The 22,132-nt window shown below is 41.7% G+C and overlaps 1 protein-coding gene across 1 annotated transcript in view; it reads right to left on the bottom strand.

The window, feature by feature from the left end:
* WWTR1 (WW domain containing transcription regulator 1) overlaps positions 1–20,886 on the bottom strand; it is a 70,291-nt gene extending 49,405 nt beyond the window's left edge. Inside the window, exon 1 of the mRNA XM_048059429.2 lies at positions 20,357–20,886. Coding sequence (XP_047915386.1) covers positions 20,357–20,748 — 392 coding nt within the window. The 5' untranslated portion in view covers positions 20,749–20,886. The remainder of the gene's footprint in view (positions 1–20,356) is intronic.
* Between the last annotated feature and the right edge of the window lie 1,246 nt (positions 20,887–22,132).

Raw genomic sequence — 22,132 nt, 5'->3', positions numbered from 1 at the left:
GCAGCTGATTATTTTGTGTTGCCACAAACTCCTTATCCTGAGCAAAAGGGAAGCTGTGGATCCTCTCCTGGTCTTCCATACTCTAAAGTCATAAAGGTCATTAAATAACATGAGACAAGTAATAACTTAGTATTTCCATATGATTATTGTTTCCCCCAAGCTTTTCTGTATGCTCTCGGGAAACAGTGCAACAATACTCTCAAGAATAAACAAGTAGACAAACAGACAAAACCCCACAATATCACACACCAAACTTTTTCCTACAGAAATCTTAAAAAATGGAAAACTGCATATTATTCTACCAAAAACGAACATATGGTGGGAAAAAACAGAACAGTCTTTTGTCCATGTTCAACGTGAAATGAACATTGCATGTGACAACTTCTGCTGAGATCCCCTAGACTTAATGAACAATCTACATGCCACCCAATTACTTGACTTCGAACGTCTCTGCTAAAAAAAAGGACTATTTCGTGCCTGTAATTTGCAACACTGTTTAATCACCCACAAAAAAAATATTATTTTAAATTAGAAGATTTTTAAGCTTATAGTTGTCTGACTGTGCCCTCAGATCAGAAAGCCAGATGATGAATTCCTTTCTTATTTTACTTGAGACACTTGGAACCTCAAAGCTGAAGGAAAACTACAGATTCAATCATTGTTTCACAGGCAATCTCTCATAAAAAGAACTGCAAAAATTGAGAAAGTTTACAAGGCTATCCTTAGGACTGGCACAACTCATGAAAGGGCACCACAGAAACCAAATTGTAGTTTGCAGTCAGTAAGGTATGAAAACACACAAAGAGAAATGAAATTAAGTACCTTGCTATACGTTACCTGTGAACTCTTCATCTTGTGCAGTGAATGAGTCAACAAGCCAGGGAAACAATATGCAAGAGCTTAACTAAAGACAGCTTTAGCTATGGAGCTAAAGGATTTTACAGGGGGTCAAAATAAATGTTGCATAGGGAAATAAGAACTGGACCTAATGAAGCATCAGGAAGTTTCATGGAAAAAAAATGCGATTAATGGGTCTGGTTACTATAAACATGAATGACTGAGGTTCTTCTTGCTAGTGTTCAAGAAGCATTTGGACAATGCTCTCAAACATATGGTTTAGTTTTTAGGTAGTCCTGTGTGGAGACAGGAGTTGGACTCGACAATCACCATGGGTCCCTTCCAACTCAGGGTATTCTATGATTCTATAAGAAAAAGGAGGGGAAAAGAGATGGGTTGAGATGTCATAACTGTTCAGGCACTAAAATTGCTTGCAAGCTAAACACACATTTCAAGTCCCCCTGTTCTTTTTTCATGTAGAATGTATGTCTGGCTTCTATTTCTAAAGAAACAAGTTGCTAGACATCTAGTTTGTAAAAAACGCTTAAAATGCCAGCAAGACTCTTCACAGTGTAGTCAGCTGAAGACCAGTAAGTCATTCAGTGCACCTTGCAGCAAAGAAAATTAAACTTTGATGAGTTCAGTATGGCCATGACTGTACAAGTTAACTCATTTACTGGTGTATTTCATAGCAGACAGTTAGCTTGCTAAATCTACAGAGCATGAAGCACTGCCTACAAGGATGACAACTACTCTATGGTTCACTGAGATACATCTGCCTCAAGAACTAATTCTGTAGGGGGCATCCAACAACAAAACCCCAGCAAGAAAATGGCATCTTTGGCAAAAACGAACAGTTCTGAGTTCAGTCCAACCATTCAGTTGCAACTCTGTGCTCAGAGAACTAGTGATAGTTATTCCTAGAACAAGTGATTTTTGCAGATGTTCCTACAGTACATAGTTGTCTTAACAAAATGGTATTATTCAACATCAAAAAGAACCTGGACTCCACGTGCATAGGCAGGTTAGAAGGCATGTCATTTATCAACTATGGATTTAAATTTGTAGTAATTTTTATGGCCTAATTGGACCTGGTTGGCGAGGTTTGACCACTGTCCTGGTTCCAGTTAGGACAGAGTTAATTTTCCCTCATAGTAGCTGGTAGGGTGCTATGTTTTGGATTAGGATGAGAAGAGTGCTGATAACATGCTGATGTTTTAATTGTTGCAGAGCAGTGTTTACACCAGGCCAAGGACTTTTCGGCTTCTCGCTCTGTCCTGCCAGCGAGCAGGCTGGGGGTGCAGCAGGAGCTGGGAGGGGACAGACCCAGGACAGCTGACCCAAACTGGCCAAAGGGGTATTCCATACCATCTGACGTCATGCTAAACAATATATAGGGGTGGCTGGCCGGGGTGGGGGGGCCGGCTGCTCGGGGATAGGCTGGGCATCGGTCAGCGGGTGGTGAGCAATTGCATTGTGCATCACTTGTTTCTTACACATTATTATTATTAATACTATTATCATTATCTCTATTATTATTATTGTTATTATTATATTCCTGTCTTAATAAACTGTCTTTATCTCAACTCACCGGCTTCACTTTCCCGTTTCTCTCCCCCATCCCAGAGAGGGAGGGGGGAGGGTGAGTGAACGGCTGTGTGGTGTTTAGCTGCCAGCCGGGTTAAACCACAACAACCACACAGAAAAGAAAGGCCAGTCCAAATTGTGTGAACTGAAGAACAAGGATGTATACCTAGCTCATGTTTAATGTGATTGCCATCTTGCTTTACATTAAGATTATTTAAACAGATGAGCATTACGCAAAAGTAAAAGAAAGTAAAAGTGGGATACTAGGATGCTTAATAATGCTAACAGATTAAGTACTAAGACGCAGTCTAGTCATTACACCAAATAAATGTGTCATTTCAACAAAAAAAATGCTATTTCAATCTCACAGAGGTGTGAACCCCCCAAAACGCATCTGTTAAAGGTGACTCAAAATTAGTAAGAAAATGGATCATATCCATCGATTTCAGTGGCAGTTTGATAAAAATCCTGCAACCCAGTTACAACAATAAATAATCTTCCATTCACTTTCCAGTTGAAATAATCTTTCACTCACTTTCCAGTTAAATACCTCTGGGACTCAGCCAAATTCAGCTAGCTCCAGATCCCAATTAGTATGAAAATTTCCCAGTTTACCAACAAAAAGACTATGGAAACAGAGTGTTACATTCAATCATCATGCAATGATGGACTGGAATGGAACACTGATCAGCTCTCAGTCCTGTTTTAACCACTGGAAACCAATATGCTAAAATATATTAGAGAATTTTTCACATTGGACTAACAATACGTTACAAAATATATTAAAAGATGGTTTTGTCATCAACTTCTTATGCTTATTAAAAATGTTAACTATAAATGTGAGTTGACAATGAGGATTTATGTGTGCTTTGTTTTTAATCCCAAACACATAATTAAAGACAAAAATATCTTTATATTGGATAACTGGAACAGTATTTCTATCGCCATCTTTGTGAAGATTCTTCTGGAATTACAGTGTCAAAGGAATATTAGGATAGAATAAGTCATTTGTAAACTGCTTATCTCTCAGCAGTGAACAACGACTTAAAAAGCTGTAATTTATGTAAAACTTCACTTATTGATTAAAATTTTAATGACTGTCATAGCTTTGTCTCAAAGAAAATATTTCCTTTCTGACAGTATCTGAAACACTATCTACAAAAGCAAGCTGCAACACTGACATGCATAACATGCAAACAAGAAATCAGGTCAAATGCCATTTCTGTATCAGACAGAACTTTTGCAGCGATATGCTCTTTCCCTGTGACCCTAAGAACAATTTCAGTTAAGACATTTTTTCCTGCTGTTCCTATTACAGTCACTAAAAGAAAACAAACAAACAAAAAACTAGCCAAATGTATTTATTAGGAGAAAATTTGTGTTCTGCAGTCAAAAGCTTAAAAGCAATTTAGGAGCTTGGGATTAAGATGCTTGAGGCAGTTGAGCTGGCACTGGTCATGCAGGTTGTCGGCAGTTACAAACTACCAAATGTATTTGAATTATTTTGTGCAATGAATCTGCAAAGACTGTAATCCAAGTGGTATCACTCTTTATTTGGACACAAATCTAAAGTTTCTTGAAGCATTACCACAAAGGTAGGTTTCAGAGACTTCAGCTCACTGGATCAGATTAATTTCTGATGGTTTTGCACTTTGCAAGCACTCTTTAATTACAGTCAAGATGATCTTCCCACTGAGTATTTATCTGCAGAAGTAAAGACTGAATTTCATGCTTTCAATATATCAATTTCACTATAGTTTTTAGGGAGTTCACCTCATATCTGTCAGAAGGTAAAACTGTGAGATTAACAGAAGTCTTTTAACTTGACTTTTCTTAGGACGTATTCCTGTTACATTTCTAAGCTTCCATTCTCTGTCACGGGTATTAAACTAGAAGGCCTGATCGTTAAATTTCATCAACACGTTTTAAGGGGAGAACTTCCACCAACACACACTGCAGCAGGGAAGACTACTGACCCCAGGATAAAGAACAATAACGGAGCTACTAGAGTGGAGGACCTGGCTATGCACGGCAAGGTGAGTACAAGACAGGTACCGGTGATACCCAAAAGTATCAATACCTCATCACTTACTAATCGTATACACTTATCATCATCCTACTGCAGTGGCTACTGTAGAACGTGATTTTTTATATTCCACTTTCCTTTCAGCATGCGGTCATTCTGCTTTTTACAGGTGCAAAATGTCAGTGGGTATTTCCACCAGGCAGGAAACCAGGATAGCAGATTGGCAGGCTTCTTTAATGCAAATCTGAGAAGAATCTGCCTTTAGGACTGACCTTTTCTACAGCAAAAAGAGCTATGCAGTATGTCATTAGTAACATGATTATTAATATGCAGGCTTTTTTCAGTCTACTGAAATTAGTTGGAACATCTTACTCATTAATCATGTAATTCCATTTCAAAAAAATCTCAAACTCATACATGGCCAGAAAGATTCTTCAACGCAAATTTCTACATTTGGTGTTTTCTCTTGCTTTGAAAAATACTTAGTTATAGCCAGAATCTGTACCTGTCATGGTGCAGCTGTAGTACTGAACATCATTGATAGGTACCATAGCTCACAAAGAAGCTAAGACCGGATGTTTTCAAACCACATCCTGCTGTATTGAAGCTGCTTTAATTTGAGGTTTTCATATGTGCAGACCTTCTTTGTTTGTTTTAAACAAGCTCATCTTAAATTGTTTTTCACGTGAGGTTCAGACAGCAGGAGGAAAACAGTAAAACTGTAATATCCCATCAGTACCTGACAAATAGCATTCAGTTCTTTTTTTCTTTTTGCTTTACAAACTACATTGTGAGTAATAGCATGCATTTCTTTTTCAGTCTGTGTTCTTTACAGCTTCCTGTTTTTTCTAGGAAAATGAATCAGACATTTGTTTCTTCAAGATAAAAAAGACGACTGGAAATACAGTTCTTAATAGAGGCCATTCTGACAGAAAAAGGAAATGTTCATGAGACAATATCCTCAGCAAAAGACATCTGTTTAGAAAAGCATACCAGACAGTATCCCATAACTACTATGATAAATGCAAACATATGTCTATACCTACAGGAAAAGTAGCACAGAATGGTAACTGGCAGTGCTCCCGTGTCTTAATTACATCTTCTTTGTTTTATATGCAAGGTTATGCTTCTTTCTCCAATAATTTTTTTCTCTGTTACAAGAAAGATCTGTGATAACTGCTAAAAAATAGCATATCAAAACCTCAAAATTTAATGGATGTTTTGGGAAGTTTTTGATTCTAAATATATGGCACCAAACACCATAAGCAATTACAGTGCCCAAGTTTTGGCAGTTGTTTGACAAGAAAATCAACACAGTTGGCTCCATATGATAATATAGTGTGTCTCTTAAATACAAGGTTCTTTCTTTTGTTTGTTTGTTTTTTAAAAAAGCAGACAATCAGACGTGAATAGGATTACTGCTTTTACCTTAGCGCTGCCCAGATCACACAAGAGCTGCTTTCTGGATGTGTATAGCTCATGAAACCACTTCTGGTGCCATAAGCTGTTCATACATTTTCATGCTGCAACACTAAATAGTGACTTGTCACAGCATTAAACTGCATCCAAATGGTTGCCAGTGGGAATGCCATAACAAGTCTGTTTCTATGAAATAATTCACATGAAACGGTAAATCTAGCTGTTGATATATGTAAACAGTATTTAAGGAACCAAAGTAGATTTTCCCTCTGTCTTCAGAGAGTGTTCTACCACAGAAAGAAAATATACCTAATAATACGAATCATCAAGTCACTGCAGATGACTGGTTAAAAAAACATTCCTCTAGTTCCTCTATAGATTTGGGTGACTATTAGCATGTACTAAGAGTTAGCCTCTTCTTTACAATTTATGAACTTGAAAAGAACTGTGAAGTTATTTGAGAAGCTGTTGTACACTGAATTATGGTATACAAGTAGAACATAAATTTGTAGTCTTCTATATCATAATGTAATATTCTCATTATGTACAAAAGGAAGGAGACTGTAAAAAGTCAGGATATTATCTTCCTATCTGAAGTTTCTGCAATTGTTTTAACAGGAAGAGCAGGCTTAAAAAATTAAGCAGTTTTTACGAAATATAAGATTATATGTGTTATACGAAGGAGTTATCTCTAATAAAAGGGGACTGGACTAGATTCCAACTACATCCTATGTTTCTACAAAATGACCACAGTAAATAAGAATTTACATTAAATAGTTCCATAACATTTTATTTTTTTTGCAAAATTTTGTCAATGAATGAGATTTCCCATTCCCTAGAACACAAGGTGGCTTTTTTGTCGTTATTTTTGTTTGTTTGTTTGTTTGTTTTGGTTTTCTTGTTTGGTTGGTTTTTATATATTGTCATAAGCAAACAAGGTTGACAAAACACTCCTGTAATTTGTTTATATGAAAAAAGAAGTTTTCAAACTTCTGGTCTACACTTAATTTTTTGGGAAGCTATAAAGGCCCCAACTGCTTATTTGAAATTGGATGACACTTTCCATCTCATTACAGTCAAGTCAGTTTTAATCTCTTTTTGTCTTAGCACTGCCTTCAGTGTCTAATGCATGCAGAAGAAAACAAGGAGAATGTGCGGCTGTACGTCATAATGCCTGGTGATACTGTGCTGATTTTAAAGATGGAAAATTTACATACCTTTTTCATTTTCATTATTTCTGCTTTAAAAGCAGTTGTCTTTCCAGTCGGAGAAATCTCAGTGAAGAAGCCCTTACAGTTCGGTAATTTTACCACACTTAAAAATTTGAATGGGAAGGACGTGTATATGCTCACAGTTTGGATGATTAATCTTGGGGCAAGCAATTTGAGTTACTCAGACTAACTAGCTACTGAAGTATTCTGCTTTTCATTAGCTTTCATTAAGGTAATACAGCAACCTATGATGAGAATTTAACGTTTTCTTCACCCAAAAGCAGTGTGATGGTTGGCCCCATAACCTGCAGGTGCACCTCCGAGGTGAACCATGCTCCAAGCCAGTGGCCAGCCTTAAACCCCTCTACACACCTGTATCACTGGCTCGAGATTCTGCTAACAGGGGTCCAGACTTTATTTATGTACTTCTCAGCGCTATAATGGTATTTGCTCTTGAACCTAGAGAGTAAAACATCTACACATATTTTTATTATTTTTCATTCCATTTTTATTCTTTCTTTACTCTGTCCTATGCTCTTAAGAAGTCCAATATAATCGTATCTGTTTAAAAGAAAAATCTGTAGAATTAATTAGAATAAGTATTTCAATAGTGTACCTCTCAGTAGACTATTTACTTAATTATTAAATTCAGAAAAATTACCAAGCATTTTTGAAGTCCTTTTCAATGGTCTAACACAACTACATTAATTAATTATAACTAGTTCCACGAAATCAGGTGCTCTGCCTATCCTAAAAGAGCAATGCTGTTCTCACGAAGTGCAATACTCCAAAGAAGAAAATATACATTTGTTCTGTGCATACTTGCTATGTATATGTGTTCCACCTCTGAAAGAAATCCACTGAAAATATGACGAATATAACCCACAAAATTTTGAGGTGAGAACTACTACAGCATCCTAAGAATTGATTTTTTTCTCACAATAAAATCGAACCTAGGGAGGAAATATCCTACATTGTAATCATTGTTAAACAGAAGTTATCTAACAGCATGATACAGGTGGGTGAGACAAGTGGAGGTGAACAAAAAATTCCATTGGTGAACAAAAACAGATTATTCATAATGACAACAGAGTTATTTAAATTAACTTTGAAAGTCAAGCACATCTGGTTAAAGTCCTAGCCAAGACGTCTCCATGCTGGGCTGGCTACTAAACACATCAGTACAAAGATCCTCTTACTTTACCTGCTTGTAGGAAAAAATAATCATTATTCTGGGTCCGTAAAATGGAAATTCCAAAAATAAATTCACGAAAATAAACCTCTGCTCTGTCTCATATTAGCAAGTGTTAAGCACTTACAATATGAACTATCACCTACAGAAGTCGTGGAGAATTTAACACCTCAGACCATGAACTACCCTCCACAACTATGAAAACTGTCTAGTGATTAGAGAAGCCTTATTTGGATTAGATGAGGAATATTGGCAATATCAGATAATAAACTGAAATAAAAGCTTGAACCAATATGTGGAATATTAAAAATAGGATAAAAAATGCTTTGTTGATCCTTTACAGCTAGTGGAGAAATACATTTTCACACGGTCTCTAAAATCATCACGTCATTTACACACAGACTCCAAAGGCAAAGCGAAGCATAAAGCGCACTGTGAGCGCATCTCCCACACTAGAGCACATTGGCATTCTGTTAGGGAACTGACAGGCTGGAATACAAATTCTCAAAGGGCATTCCTGACTTCCACGTCACACTCTCTGCTTGTGGAGGGGGAATCAAAGTCCAGTCACGGTCACTGGCAACCAGCTAGGAAGCCAGCTGCTCGGAGCGCAGAAGGGAATGCTGAGAGCTGGAGCCCACAGGGGTCACTCCACTAGTGCTCTCCATACACAATTCTGATTTGTGTGCTTTGAGCTACGGTCATCTAGTCCTTCTTGAGTAAGGATACAAGAGAAGAATAAGTCCATCAATTCAAAATGTAATGTTATGGGACTGTTTTCTCCTTGGGAAGAGTTGAGGGGGACCTCTTTCTGTTAGAAGGCATATTCTCACTGACTCATGCTCCAAGCACAAACAGCAGCACACCGGCAGGGTCCTGACACACTGCACCGCCACCTGCAGCGTGACGCACTCCCTGTCCTGCGGTCCCTGCACAAGAGACGCAGGGCTGTGCTGGGCAGCGCGGTGGGGGCTGCTGTGAGCCCCAGCCACGGCCCTGCAGGGCAGCCTGTCCCTGCACATTGCACTCTTAGCTCCATCCCACCTGGGCCACCAAGCACGTTTTGCATCATTCACTTCGTGCCTTTGTAAAGCAGCGGGGTCTGGGTCCTCTCCTTCTGGACTCAATCTTGACAATGCATCGTTAAATTCCTACCCACAAGAGTAATCCAAGCCTCAATTACAGATCTGTAGGATCAAAATTCTCATTTCCAAGAATGGAAACCATTACAACAATCACTCAGACAATTTCATTTCACAGAGCATCTTTTGCAAAACGAGATGGTTTTGTACCAGTAAGTTACCTAATTTGATATTTTGCAACACTTTTTTTTTTTTTAGATTGCAGGCATGATTAAAGACACTTAAAATATCTATCAGAACAGCTAAGCTCCTGCCTTTTCATTGCATCAACTTGTTTTTCTTCCACTGACTTATAAAATAAAGTCATAAAACAAGTCCAACAGCACTTTTCATACAAGAAAGCCTGCTGAAATTGTCTTTAAAAAAAAAAAAAAAATCAAACCCAAAACCCTAAGCCCTGAAGTGAACTATTTGAACTATTAATTCTAAACTAAAACATTTGTCCAGTTATGTGTGGCTGAGTGTAACACTTAACAAATGATCTGTTGCTTGATGTCTCAGACTTCTCAGAGAACTTTATTTTCCCGTCCAGATGTAAATTAAAAGCAAGGGGAAAGGAACAATAACAAGCATTCCCAAGGCTGGAAAAAAGTACAGAATTTTGGCTGGGTGACCTTCAGCTGAGGCTCCACTGCAGCTGATCACATCCACAATCCTTGTACCAACGACTGTCTACAGAGGCCTTTGCAAGGCTGTCATAACAACTTTGAAACAGACCTCTTAAAGTTCTTAATCTGTTTGGGGGCAGGAGGGAACCTAGAGCAAATCATAAATGAAAAAAATGTAACCAGAACATAATCAAAGCAAAAGTAAAATCAGTACCTCCAGAAATTTTCATAAACAGATTTATTTATTTTTAATTGGAAATGTGCATGTTTTTTCCCCCTCTCTTTTAATGTGCTGACTGATTGAAGATTTTTCTGTTTTCATATTTCATACAAGACCTTCAAAAAGGTCTTTTTTTTTTTTTTTTAACCCTGGGAAACTCAGAGATCTCAGAAAATGATCTTTCCTAGATTTCAGAAGATACTTTTGCAACATACAGACCTTCACTGACTACCCTCAGTGCTGAATCTTCAACAAAACCTTAATTTCTCCTAAACATAATTTTTTTAATGTTCCACTTCCAGCGAGTTGTAAATAATCTCACTAGAAATCTCTTTTATTCAGCTTTACATTGTCCACTCTTTTGCAGTGGCATAATGTTATTGATTCTCCACCACTATGAAGTCTTTCAGTGGCAGGTTAAATCTAAATGCCTATTATGAAACATGAATGAAGAAGCAGAACCCTTGGTCATCCCCCCCCCCCCCCCCCCAAAAAAAGGTGTTTTGTCTAAAATTACAATCTAACACTTGGGTGACATCAGGGCTGAGATACAGTGATGGCAGCATCTGTGAAAAATCATCCCATAACTGGGGAAATCTTCACTAAGAACTAGCTGTCAGAAATGCCAGCTGTACCTGATGCAATATGAAGGGATGTAAAAGTCTTCGGCATCCTGATACCACTCCTGGCTGCATGGCTGCCTGCTCACCCGCAGGAGCTGCAGGTCGCACCTACACGCATTTATTCAACGCATGAAAATCTGGTCCATGGTTTTCACAGTAACTTCACATCACACCAAATCCTCATTTTTGATGTATGCCTGTGCAATTGTCACATATATTTGAAAAAAAAAAAACCACCTCACCTCTCAAGACAAAAACCATTACATTCCTGTTTGAATACATACAGTAGAATGAGTAAAATGTCAAAAGTGATTATGAAAATGTAGTGCCAAAAACAAACACGAAATAAAAAAAAAAACCTTTGCGAAAAACTCCCACGCTAAATCCTGCTCTTGTAAGCTCAGAAATGTTGACCTTTTACTACATTCCCCACAAAGCTGTACAGTGATGACCACACAGTGCAGGCTGCAGTCATTTACTGATGCAAAGTCTGCTTTTGTGTGAGTCCCCAAATATCCAACCTAGGTGAACCACGGCTCTGGCCAGAGGCTGAAGAGAAATGCATCCACACAATGTACCTACTGGAGTGGCTGTAAAATCACACAGAACAAATGCTGACATTAGAGAGGCTACTTTTGTCCAAACTGTCCAACTAAGAAGACAATCCAAAGCCTTTCTAAGTGGTAATTACGTTTACTCCTGAAACCCTTGAAAATACCGTATTTTGAGAAAATTCTGAAAACATTCACATTTGCACCTTGACATGTGCAAAAGTCTGCTTAGGCAAAACAGTTACACAAATTGGATTTTCTTTCTTTGCTTCCTTCTTTTTTTCCTTTTCTCTTTCTTTCTCTCTTTTCAGAAAAGGAGGGTCCAAAACCACCAAACCAAAACCAAATTGTTTTTCAGGCAAAGCGACCTTTGAAAATACGGTCTGTAGATCTAACACACCGTAGTCAGTGAAGCTGCCTTCTTCTTAGGTCTGTAAATTCCGTTCTATGGAAGCTCTGGGGTGTAGACTGTAGTTTGCACAAACTATTCATTTGACAGAAGACTGTTGCTTCATTCTGTGACACACCATTGCTCACCAACCAATTGCTGAAAAGTAGGAATGTAGAACATTTAATAAAAACGCCAGCAATTGAGAGACCAGGAAAGTTGAACACAGATGGGGAAAAAAAGGATTACTTGTGGTGTAGGGCAAAAACTCAGACATCCTTCTACGCATAAACCTGAAGGGCAGACAGCATATTGAGCCCAAAAAGGACTAGGGACAGATTGGTACCTGATGAAAAGAAAGGCGCATTCTGGCCAAGAAAGCAGTGAGGTGCCCGCAAACAGAACATTGGGGCTGGGCAGACAAAGAACTCACCACCGCAGGCATGCTACACCCGGGCTGCAGCCCTGCTCCTCCTACACGAGGCAGCAGCTGCCGAAGCACAAGCCATTGGCCGCCAGAAAGCACAGGACAGCCAGCTCCGTCCTCTTCACCTCCCCTTTCCATCGCAGTGCTCTGTGGCAGCACTATAGGCATTACTTCAGTTTTAATGTGGCACGTTCTGCTCAGCTCTCTAAGCAGGCATTGCTCTGTCCCCTCCCTGCAGCTTCAGTCACACCCACCTTGGAAATGGCCAAAGGTAGGGAAGAGGGGACACTGGTGCCGTGCAGCACCCTTGAGTCCCATGTAACCTGAGTTCACACAGCAGTCACAGGCATTAACTCTGGGTCTGGGCTTTGACTTAACCAAATGCAACAAAATCCCCCCAGAACAAACGAAAACCTGACCCCCTATCACTCCCCCTCTCTCTGAAACGAGGAGGGAAATGCCACAAGACTGTATGCTGAAATTCAGCCTACATGACGTTTCCTTTGGATCTAATTGCTTCCACACAATTTGCATCTGCTAGTCACGCTAGGTCCCAGAGCACAAAATATTCTCTGTTACAAAGGAGCTCTTGTCCTCCTCCCACCTCCATAATCAAAGCGAAGGACATGTGGCTAAAACCAAGCAGAGCAAGTGAAATAAACAGGTTTCTACCTTCGTCCAGAGCACCCAAGCAGGAGACAAGCCCAGGCCATACTGCCGACTCCACCAGGATGTGAGGGAGCGAGCAGTGTGGGCTGGCAGGGACGGGCTGCATACAGCAGGCAGGCCGAGAAGCAGCTGGCTCTGCATGCTGACCTCTATTTGCAGACTGTGGAGTGGAGACGGTTAGGGCAGGGCAGGTTGTCTTCTAGATGCCGCCTACAGCAGCTCACAAACGTCATGAAAACAAAACAACTGGCTGTTCCTACATGGAGCAGTCCAAACCATTCATAAAGCCAATTCCCCTGTAGATGTTTCCAGAAAACATCTACAGGGGAAAAATGTTCTCATGATGGCATTAACACCTGATTCTACACCAAGATTCATTCCAGACACCACAATTCTACCACATATTTCTAAAGTGCACTAATTGACATTCTTTTCTGATGATTTATGCATAAAGCAATTGTATTTTAATCTTGTATTATTAAATGGATGTGTGATTGTTAGCATCTGTTAATGAACAAATGATGCTGGGCTTTGGGTTTAAAACTAAGACTAACGGATGGATTTAAGATAAATTTCACTAAACCATTGCACTTCTCTGCATGCACAATAATTGTTCACTGATTAGCTTAAAAGTGTACATCAGTCCAATACAATCAATTTTACATTAACACAACAGTGTTTATAGAAGGGTTTTCATAGATTTCCTGAATTACTTAGGAGTATGTATACTTGAATTTAATACAACTTTTGTGTCTGGACAACCTTTCACAACAAGTTTCTTATATATTTCTTCAAAGGAACCCTTCTTGGCAACACTTCTAAAGTCAACACAGTCTTGCATTAAGCTTTCTTTGCTGACACTTCACAGCTGACTAAGTGAAAATGTAGATCATATCCTAATGCAGAAAACCCAGGAACCCTGCAAAAGGAACACATCCTCAAATCAATTTTATTCTAGATCCGCCTCCACCCTCAGACTTTATTAAGCACAACATTTTAAGCACTGCAATTTTTATTAAGCAGGGCAGCTGATGTGATTTTAGATTTTGAGAAAACAGCCTATTGATCACAAAAAGACACTATCTGGGATTAGAAAATGAATAATTATCAACTGTCATTGAAAACTGAACTGCAGCCATTCCTACTATTTGGATGGTATTCCTACCATCCCCAAATTCAGAGGGAAAAGGTGACTTATAGATCCTTAGTGGTTTTTTTTAAGTTTATTTATTTTTTTAAGAGGGGCTATAATGTCAACAGAGAAATTAGGTCATTTTTTTCATTTCAGCAGTATTTTATACATTTATATCAAAAGAAGTTATTTATTTACCCACATCAAAATTTCTTCCAGTGATTCAGTTTGATTTTAAACAATCTATTCCAACCTTTTATAACTATCAACGGAGAGAGACACTTTAATTTCCACAAAGTTAAGTCAACATACGAATAACTTTTTTTTAACCTCACTGTAAATTGAAAGCATAAGCCTGGCAGATTTTCCTGTTAGTATTCAAAACAGACACTTTCAAACAGACCATTACAATGAGTGTCAGTAAACATGATCCATTGCTTCAGCTGAAGCAGATCTGCAAGAATCAATCTGCAATGCGATAACTTATAACTGCTCTTTTGACTATCTTCAGTCAAGATCTAAAATAGACACCTATCAGTCAGCAGGATGTGACCCAGCTCTGAGAAGGACCATCCAAAGATCCTAGAAATAATTTTTCACATTTCACTGGGTTTCTGCTACAAGGCCATTGTTGTTAATAACTAAAGCTGCATGCTTGACACATTCATGTACCTTTGCATATAATGACTACAAATGCAGTCACAGCCAAAAAAGTGTTTGATCCAAAATGAAAAATTTGAATTCATAAGCCAAAATGTGGTCCATTATTATGTTTTGTTTTGTTTTTTAGTATGCACATTAAATTGCAAAACTCTTAATCTACTAAGCCACTGGTGTTTCCCCACTTAGTTTGAACGCATGAAGTTTTAAAAGTAATCCGAAAATACTATTTGTTGCCTCCTGCCAGCAAATGAATGCTTAAACTTGTTCTTGACTTCTGAATTTAAAAATACCATTTGGCTAAATAATGATCATAGTCCAATAATCATTAAAATGTTAGCTAAAGGAAAATACAAAGATCAGATATTCTAACATGCATGGCTCAGATATGATGTCCTGCAACCAGCTTTTCAATTAAAAGTTTCACCACAGGATCACACCTAGTATGACAGATAAGAGCCTGAAACTTGCTGTTAAATGGCAGGACCTCCAGTTCACCGCATTCAGTAGAAGGTCAGTGAAAATAGGAAGCACTCATCACTTCATAAGCGCCGTTGTGCTGAGAATGATGGTACAGTCTGAATTTTGAGTTGCATCAATTTTACAACAGACATGATTTTATTTCCTTCCTAAGGCAGAGATATGCAACTCCGAATATAGTCAAAACTTTTTCATACACCAAATGTGACTTTTGGCTTGATCACCAGAAAAAAAGTGAATGGCTATGCCCCACTTCCAAAAAATAGGCTAGCAAGTGTACTCACTTAAGGGAAACTGGACTTTAAAGATTATGCAAAATGCAAATTTTAACTAATGAACCAGTTCAGCCATTTTACTTTAAGAGAAGCATCTAAGAAGAAAAAACTACACCTGTCTCACTTCCAACAGCTTGCACTTTACCTTACCTTTACCTTTGCACTTAACCAAGCTTGCACTTTGTGCATAAAGTAACAAAACCAAGTTGATTTAATTTATTGTCCATGCATTTCTTACACCATTTTGATTGACCTTTATTTCCCAGTATTTTTGCTTCCATATACTCCTTTGATAAAAACACAAATATATTAAATTATTACAAACTTTTTTTATGTGGAATCTATTGCAGGTCTAATATAGCACCAAATATGGAAATGAATCGATTAAAACTTCCAAGTCAAAAAAAGAAACTAAAGAAAAAAAAAAGAAAAAGGAAGAAAAAATGTCATGTCAGTAATGTTCCATGATGTACTTAGGAGCTAGTTATACAGAACTTTTCTTAGAAAGTGTATATACTCTGTTTAAATACATTTATATGTATATATTCATATACACGCCAAATACAGTAATTAAATCTTATATAAAAAGTCAAGATGTACATGAAATATGATTGCACTCCGTACAAACATATTAAATTGAGAAACTTAAAGCTGTGATGCTGAAATGCAAGTTCTGACTGGAATCATAGGTATGCAATTCTAATGAAGCAGAACAGCCTGAAAAGTAACAGCTTGGATATGGTCTGGTGTCTGTGGCTTTTACTAGTCTGTCCCAGTAACGACGTTCAGTATCAGCAGTCCTTTAATAAAACTTACTGAATATTCTTATGATTACCGATTCTGCTTTTCTACTGCGTCTTTTAAAAATTAGATGCCCAATTTTTGGAGCATATTCAAATTTAGTTATATGCCTACCTTATAAGAAATTTAGACCATATTTAGCAGTGAAATAAGACAGTTATTTCTTAACAATGTATAAGGTGAATTTCTGAAATCCTTCTGTCTTCCGTCGGGCACAAATCCTATGAAGGATGATGAACTAACTAGCAAATTTCTGTTTTGAAAGACAGCTTTCAAATTCTATTGGTTTTCTTGCTTGCATATAGTACCAGAGATTATTAAATCAAATATGCTAATTAAATTTTAATTCTGAAAATATTTTTAATATTTTTGTATTTCATGTATTTCAAATGTTCATTTGCAGGAATTAAATGACCTAATTGCATATGTTTGAAGAGTTCTGGTGTTCATCCTCCCTCCTACCTGACAGCACTAGAACTCCTCTAGACAAAGCCTCAAGCTTTGCCAAGGGCGAGGTCTGGCCCAATCTCAGAACTGAGAGGCCGAAATTGCTCCATATATCATGCTGGCCCTGTTTAAGCAGGGAGCCAATTCTCAGCTTCACAAAAGTTAAGGAAGTTCTCTGGATTTATAACAACATTATTAAAACAGCATTTGAACCACGGACTCCAGTCAAAGGAGCAATCAGATAGCACTTTAATGCTGTCAATCACAGCTTGTAAATTTGGTTTTGATGTGTACATCCCAAAACTTAGTACTCCCTAAGAATCTTTAAAACGAGGCAGAAAGGTGAGCTATAGTTGAATTTCCATTAAAAAAATTCGTATTTTATCACAGCTTTCCTGTCTGTCAAGAACTTTTAAAAGTAAGTAAATATATGCATCAATACCATACAGACGTCACTAGTAGCAATGCATCTCAAAACTGTCTTGTGCAGTTAACTTATTTTTAACAAAGGAATACTGGCGAGGAGAGCAGTTTGGGCAGTAAGTGTAAGGAGACCACCAAGACCCCACCTGAGCAACCACTAGATACAGGGGAAAAACACTGCCCAAAGCATGCATGAAACGCTCTGAAAGCTCTGTTCTTTTGCAAACACCTCTCTCCAACACACACCAAGAACAGCAAGGATGCGTGGCTTCTTGGTTGGCACTGTTTTTCCACCAGGACCAGAGGAAGCTATACTGATGTGAGCCCCACCTTCCAGGGTCTGCCTCATGCCCATTAGTGGTTGGTCATAAATGTGGACCAATACTGTGTCATATGAATAGATTAAGGTGTCAAATTTTTCATTACTTTCCAACTCAGCAGGGTAACGGTCTCGTGCACTGATCTTCCCATCTCCCGCCTGTACTGTATGACCAGGCTCCCATGGTGAAGTCCCTCTGCTGCGCAGCACCGAGCGCAAATCAATGTGAAAACGATCGCGACCCTGCAGAACTAACACGAACTGCTCTCATGGAAGGGTTGCATTTGGAAACCAGCTGGGCACTTCAACTGTTTTATTTGTTTTGACATTTTCAGGGAAAAAAAAAAAAGTATTTCCATAGCATTTATATTATTTTTTGTCTGAATGTTCTGCTGAACCTGTTCAGTAATATAAAACTGACCATGCATCAAATCAAGCTTTTCCACCAACAGAAACCAGCAGGAAAAACTTTGAACACGTCAAGCAAATCAAACACTGAAAGTGATTAGCCTTCTTCCCCCTTGAACAGGATTTTATTGGCAAATATGTCCTGGTATGGCAAATGTTCACTGTAACATTTGAAAAAAAACAACACTGTATTAAAGATAACAGCCGCAACAAGTTTCACAAATCTGTTCAGTGCAAACACCATACTCTCTATATTCTGTTTACCTTCTGGAATGAAATCACACCCTGATCAAGAAGCACTGTACACACACTGAGAAAATATTAAAACTTAAGTCTTCGCATTTGAAATATGAGGTTGCAGCACCTAAAAACAAATTGGTAGAAAGTAATACTTGAAAAATTCTTTTCACTGAATATGTGTACACAGCTCAGCATGTGGATCGATATGCAACTGATATTCCCACTTACCAACCTAAGAGCTACACAAGGCAGTTTGCCTGTCTTTCCAGAAATCCTTTTTATCAGAAATAAATCATACTTAAATTTTTTTTCCATGCATGCACACGGAGAAGAATGCTTTAGATAACATTGCTGTAAGCGAGTGTGTGTTTATTAGTCTGTTTTCCATCCCCCCACTTCTGTGGCTTGGTATTTAATTACAGGGTGGAGTGGTCCCCAGGCTACTTATGTTTCTTCCAGCCACGGCCAGAAAACTTCTGCAGGAACGGACATGCATGAGTGTGATCACGACAAGTCCCAGCTGGTTCCCGGTCAACAGCGCTAACCAAGGCTCACTGCTGACTGAGAGGACTGCTGCTGCCTTCTTCTAGTAGCTCTTGGAAACATGTTACACGTTCAAATAAGAGAAACTGCTTGCTAAACTTCAGCAGACCTTACAGGCTTTAACAGGACCTAGTCTGGCTATATGCTCTTCATTTCCTTCTCAATTTTCTTTTGCTAATGACTATTGAACAAATCTTTATCAGTATGCTGGAAATAAATAGCTTTTTTTTTTTTTTCAACAGACACCACCTCAATATAGGTATGCTTGGTCTGACCAGATAGGACTTTCAAACTCATTGTCTGATGTGAACCATACATAATATTGCACAGTTTTAAATGATGCTTTCCACTAACAATCTTAAATTTCTACAGAAAATGCTATTTTCAGCTGAAAAACATTACATAGCTTGCAAAACACTGCAACTGAAACATGACCATTTCATAGCTAAGCATTACCACAAAATGCACCGAGTTCTAAAGAAATACATTATTCCAATTAATTTTTAAAGAAATGAGAAAAGTTCTGTTGGATCAATAAAACTGGGGAAACTATATAGACTAACTTAGATAACAAATGACACACACAATTAAACATTATTTTATATTAAAAAGGATATTGTTAATCAGAGTATTACTGTTGACAGGATTTGGGAAAAATAGGAAAGATGCTTTGAGTTTTTATCCATATCTATTTTAACACGGGACTTGCATTTTTTGGCCTAAGCAACAAGAATTCAGCAGTTTGGAAAACGCCATCTCTGTGCCAGAAATGTGTAGCGGGTGAAGGTGAAACCACGTGAGCGCATTTTGATATTAGGCAAAGGCTGAACGGCAGATGAAGATTATGTTATCTGATCTTCAGTCAGAGTTTGAAAGCACTTGCTGGTCGAGCCCCAGCGAGAATTTATGTAACATATTAGTTTGCGAGCAATCTGTCGCGGTGCTCCTATCAGCAAGCCTCCTCTTCTCTGTCGTGCTCTATTGGGAAAAGCGCGCCCAAAGTACGGAGCAGCAACGTCTCATTTACACGATACACCAGATTAACGAAAGACTCATAAACCCGGACCCTGGGGAGCGTCCTCCCGGTACCACAAACCACACACACCAGCGTACAGAACGGCAGAACGAGAAGGGACGCGCGTTCGCGCTCTGCTGTAACTCGGGGTGCGAGAGGCGAAGACCGAGCCCCCGCACGCAGCGACCCGAGGGCTGCGCTCTTCGCGGCTTCCGCAGCCGCCGGGCACAGAGGCGGCCCGCGGCCCCGCCGGCTGCGGACTCTCCCGTTTCTGTGAAAAACGAGCGCCCTGCCCTCGCGGGGCCGCCACGCGCTGCCCACGTGCCGGCTGTCGCGCCCGGCCCGAGGGAGCTCCGCGGCCCCGGCCCCGGCCGCTCGGCTGCCGCCGGGTCAGCGCAGCGCCTCCTCGTCCGCACCGGCGCCGGGGCAGGGCGACAGGCCCGCCCGCACCGCCGCCTTGCCCCCGTCGCGGCCGCAAACTGTCTTCGGGCCTACGGAGCTGCTTCCCACCGAGCTCCCGATGTCGCCAGCGGGACCCTCCGGCCGGGGCCGGCCGGCCGCCGTGCCCCGCAGCGCGGGGCCCTCCCGCGCCCCCGCCCGCCGCGCCCCGCCCGCCCGGAGCCCCCCGCACCGGGACCCGGCCCGGCCTCGGCGCCCCCCGCCCGCCCGCTCTGCCCCGGGGCGGCGGCGGCGGCTCGGCCGCGGGCACTCACTTGAGAAAGTACCGCTGTCCCGTGTGCGTGAGAGCCATCTCCCAGCCGGGCGGCAGCGGCAGCTCGTCCGTCACGTCGTAGGAGCGCTGGCGGAGGTGCCCGTGCTGCGGCGCGGCGGCCGAGCCCACGAGAGAGGCGGGCGAGGAGTGGGAGCGGACGTGCTGCGCGGCGGCGGGCCTTGGCGGCGGGCCGCCCGAGTCCGTGCTCGACTGCCGCGAGTGCGAGCCCGAGTCGGGCTCCTTGAAGAAGGACTCGGGCAGGATCTTCTTCCTCCAGGAGCTGGGCTTGGGGTTCATGACCGCGTTGAAAAGCGCCTCGAGCTCCGTGTCCAGGTCCTGCGTGACGTGGATCACCTGCTGCCCCGGCGGCGGGGCCGCGGGAGCGGGGTTCATTTTCCGCCCGTCCGCCCCGACGGCGAGCGCGGACGCCTCGGCGCACAGGCGGTCGCCGGGGCCGGCCCCGCCGCAGGCCGCCGCCGAGGACGTGCCCTTCGGAGCCGGCCGAGCTGCTCCCCAGCAGCTGCGCCGCTCTGCCGGCGCGGGCGGGCTGCGAGGCGGGCGGCGCGGACAATGCCGCTGCGTCCCGGACGGCAGCGACGGCGGAGTCCCCGGCGGCCGACGGAGGGGCGGGCGGGTCAGCCCCCGGGCGGCGCACCGCCCTCCCCCGCGCCGGGCCGGGCCGGGCCACGCCGGGCTGCGGCGGGGCGAGGGCCGCGCCGGCCCCCTCCGCCCGCCCCCCGGCGGCCCGGCCCTCGCCCTGCCCCGCCCCGCCTGCGGTTATGCAACGGCCTCGGAAACTTCGGGTCCGCGGAGTGGCCGCGGGCGGCTTCCCGGCGTGGCGGAGCAGGCCCGAGGGGCGTTCCACACAGCCGCGCGGCCCGGGCTCTGTCAGCGCCGCCGCCGCCTCTCCCGTCCCGCGCGAAGTTCGCGGAGGCCCTCAGGAAGGCGGCGCCAGGCGGGGCCGCGGCTGGGCCGCAACCCCGGTGCCCGCGGCTCCGGTGCCCGCCGGCCTGGCCCCGACCCACGGCCGCCGCGGAGGGCCCGCGGGAGCGGCTGCTCCAGGCCCCGGCCCAGGCCCGCTGCACCCTCCTGTCGTGCCGCAGGGCGAAAAGCGTCGCCTTCGTGCTCAGGGATCCGTCGGGCATGTTGTCTCCTCACGCCACCGAGAGAACTTTCTGTCAACCTCGTTAGCTTTGTTTTTAACGCATCGTTCAGGAAACTCACGGGTAGTACTATGTGAGCAAAACGATGCTTAACTAAGCTTGCTCATAATAGCAAGCATAATAAGCAAATCGTAGCACAATTTAGTGATGATCTGCCAATGGGGGCACGTAATGGGAGGGGAAAAAGGGAGCAAACGTTCATGGTGACATGTACTACAACTACTTTGTAAATAAGAAAAGGTTTAACCCTTTGCTGACAGACATGAATCTAGCAGAGTTGTCTCATGAATCTTTCCAATTCTCTATCCGTTGGTGATATTGCAAACGCAGATGTGATTCTATTTGGATTTATTCTGACTACCTTCTCATTGTCCAGTAAGTCTAATCTAGAAGCCAAAGCTGCGATCAGTAATTCAGTAGCTGCATCTGTAAGGAATAATGTCACAAACTTTCCAACTTCAGTGCTGATTTTTACAATAGGAAGCATACAGTGTCTTTATGACTGCACATACAGAGATACCGCACATTGGCTGTACTTACACAGAACTTTTTTCAGTAATGCATTTCTTTATTCGTTTTGTTTCAGTAGTTTGGACAGAGACCAGGCTATGCTG

This window comes from Anser cygnoides, chromosome 9 (assembly GCF_040182565.1).
Source record: "Anser cygnoides isolate HZ-2024a breed goose chromosome 9, Taihu_goose_T2T_genome, whole genome shotgun sequence".
Lineage (NCBI taxonomy): Eukaryota > Metazoa > Chordata > Aves > Anseriformes > Anatidae > Anser > Anser cygnoides.
Note: the sequence above shows the minus strand (reverse complement) of the source record. Positions and strands in the feature narration are given on the sequence as shown.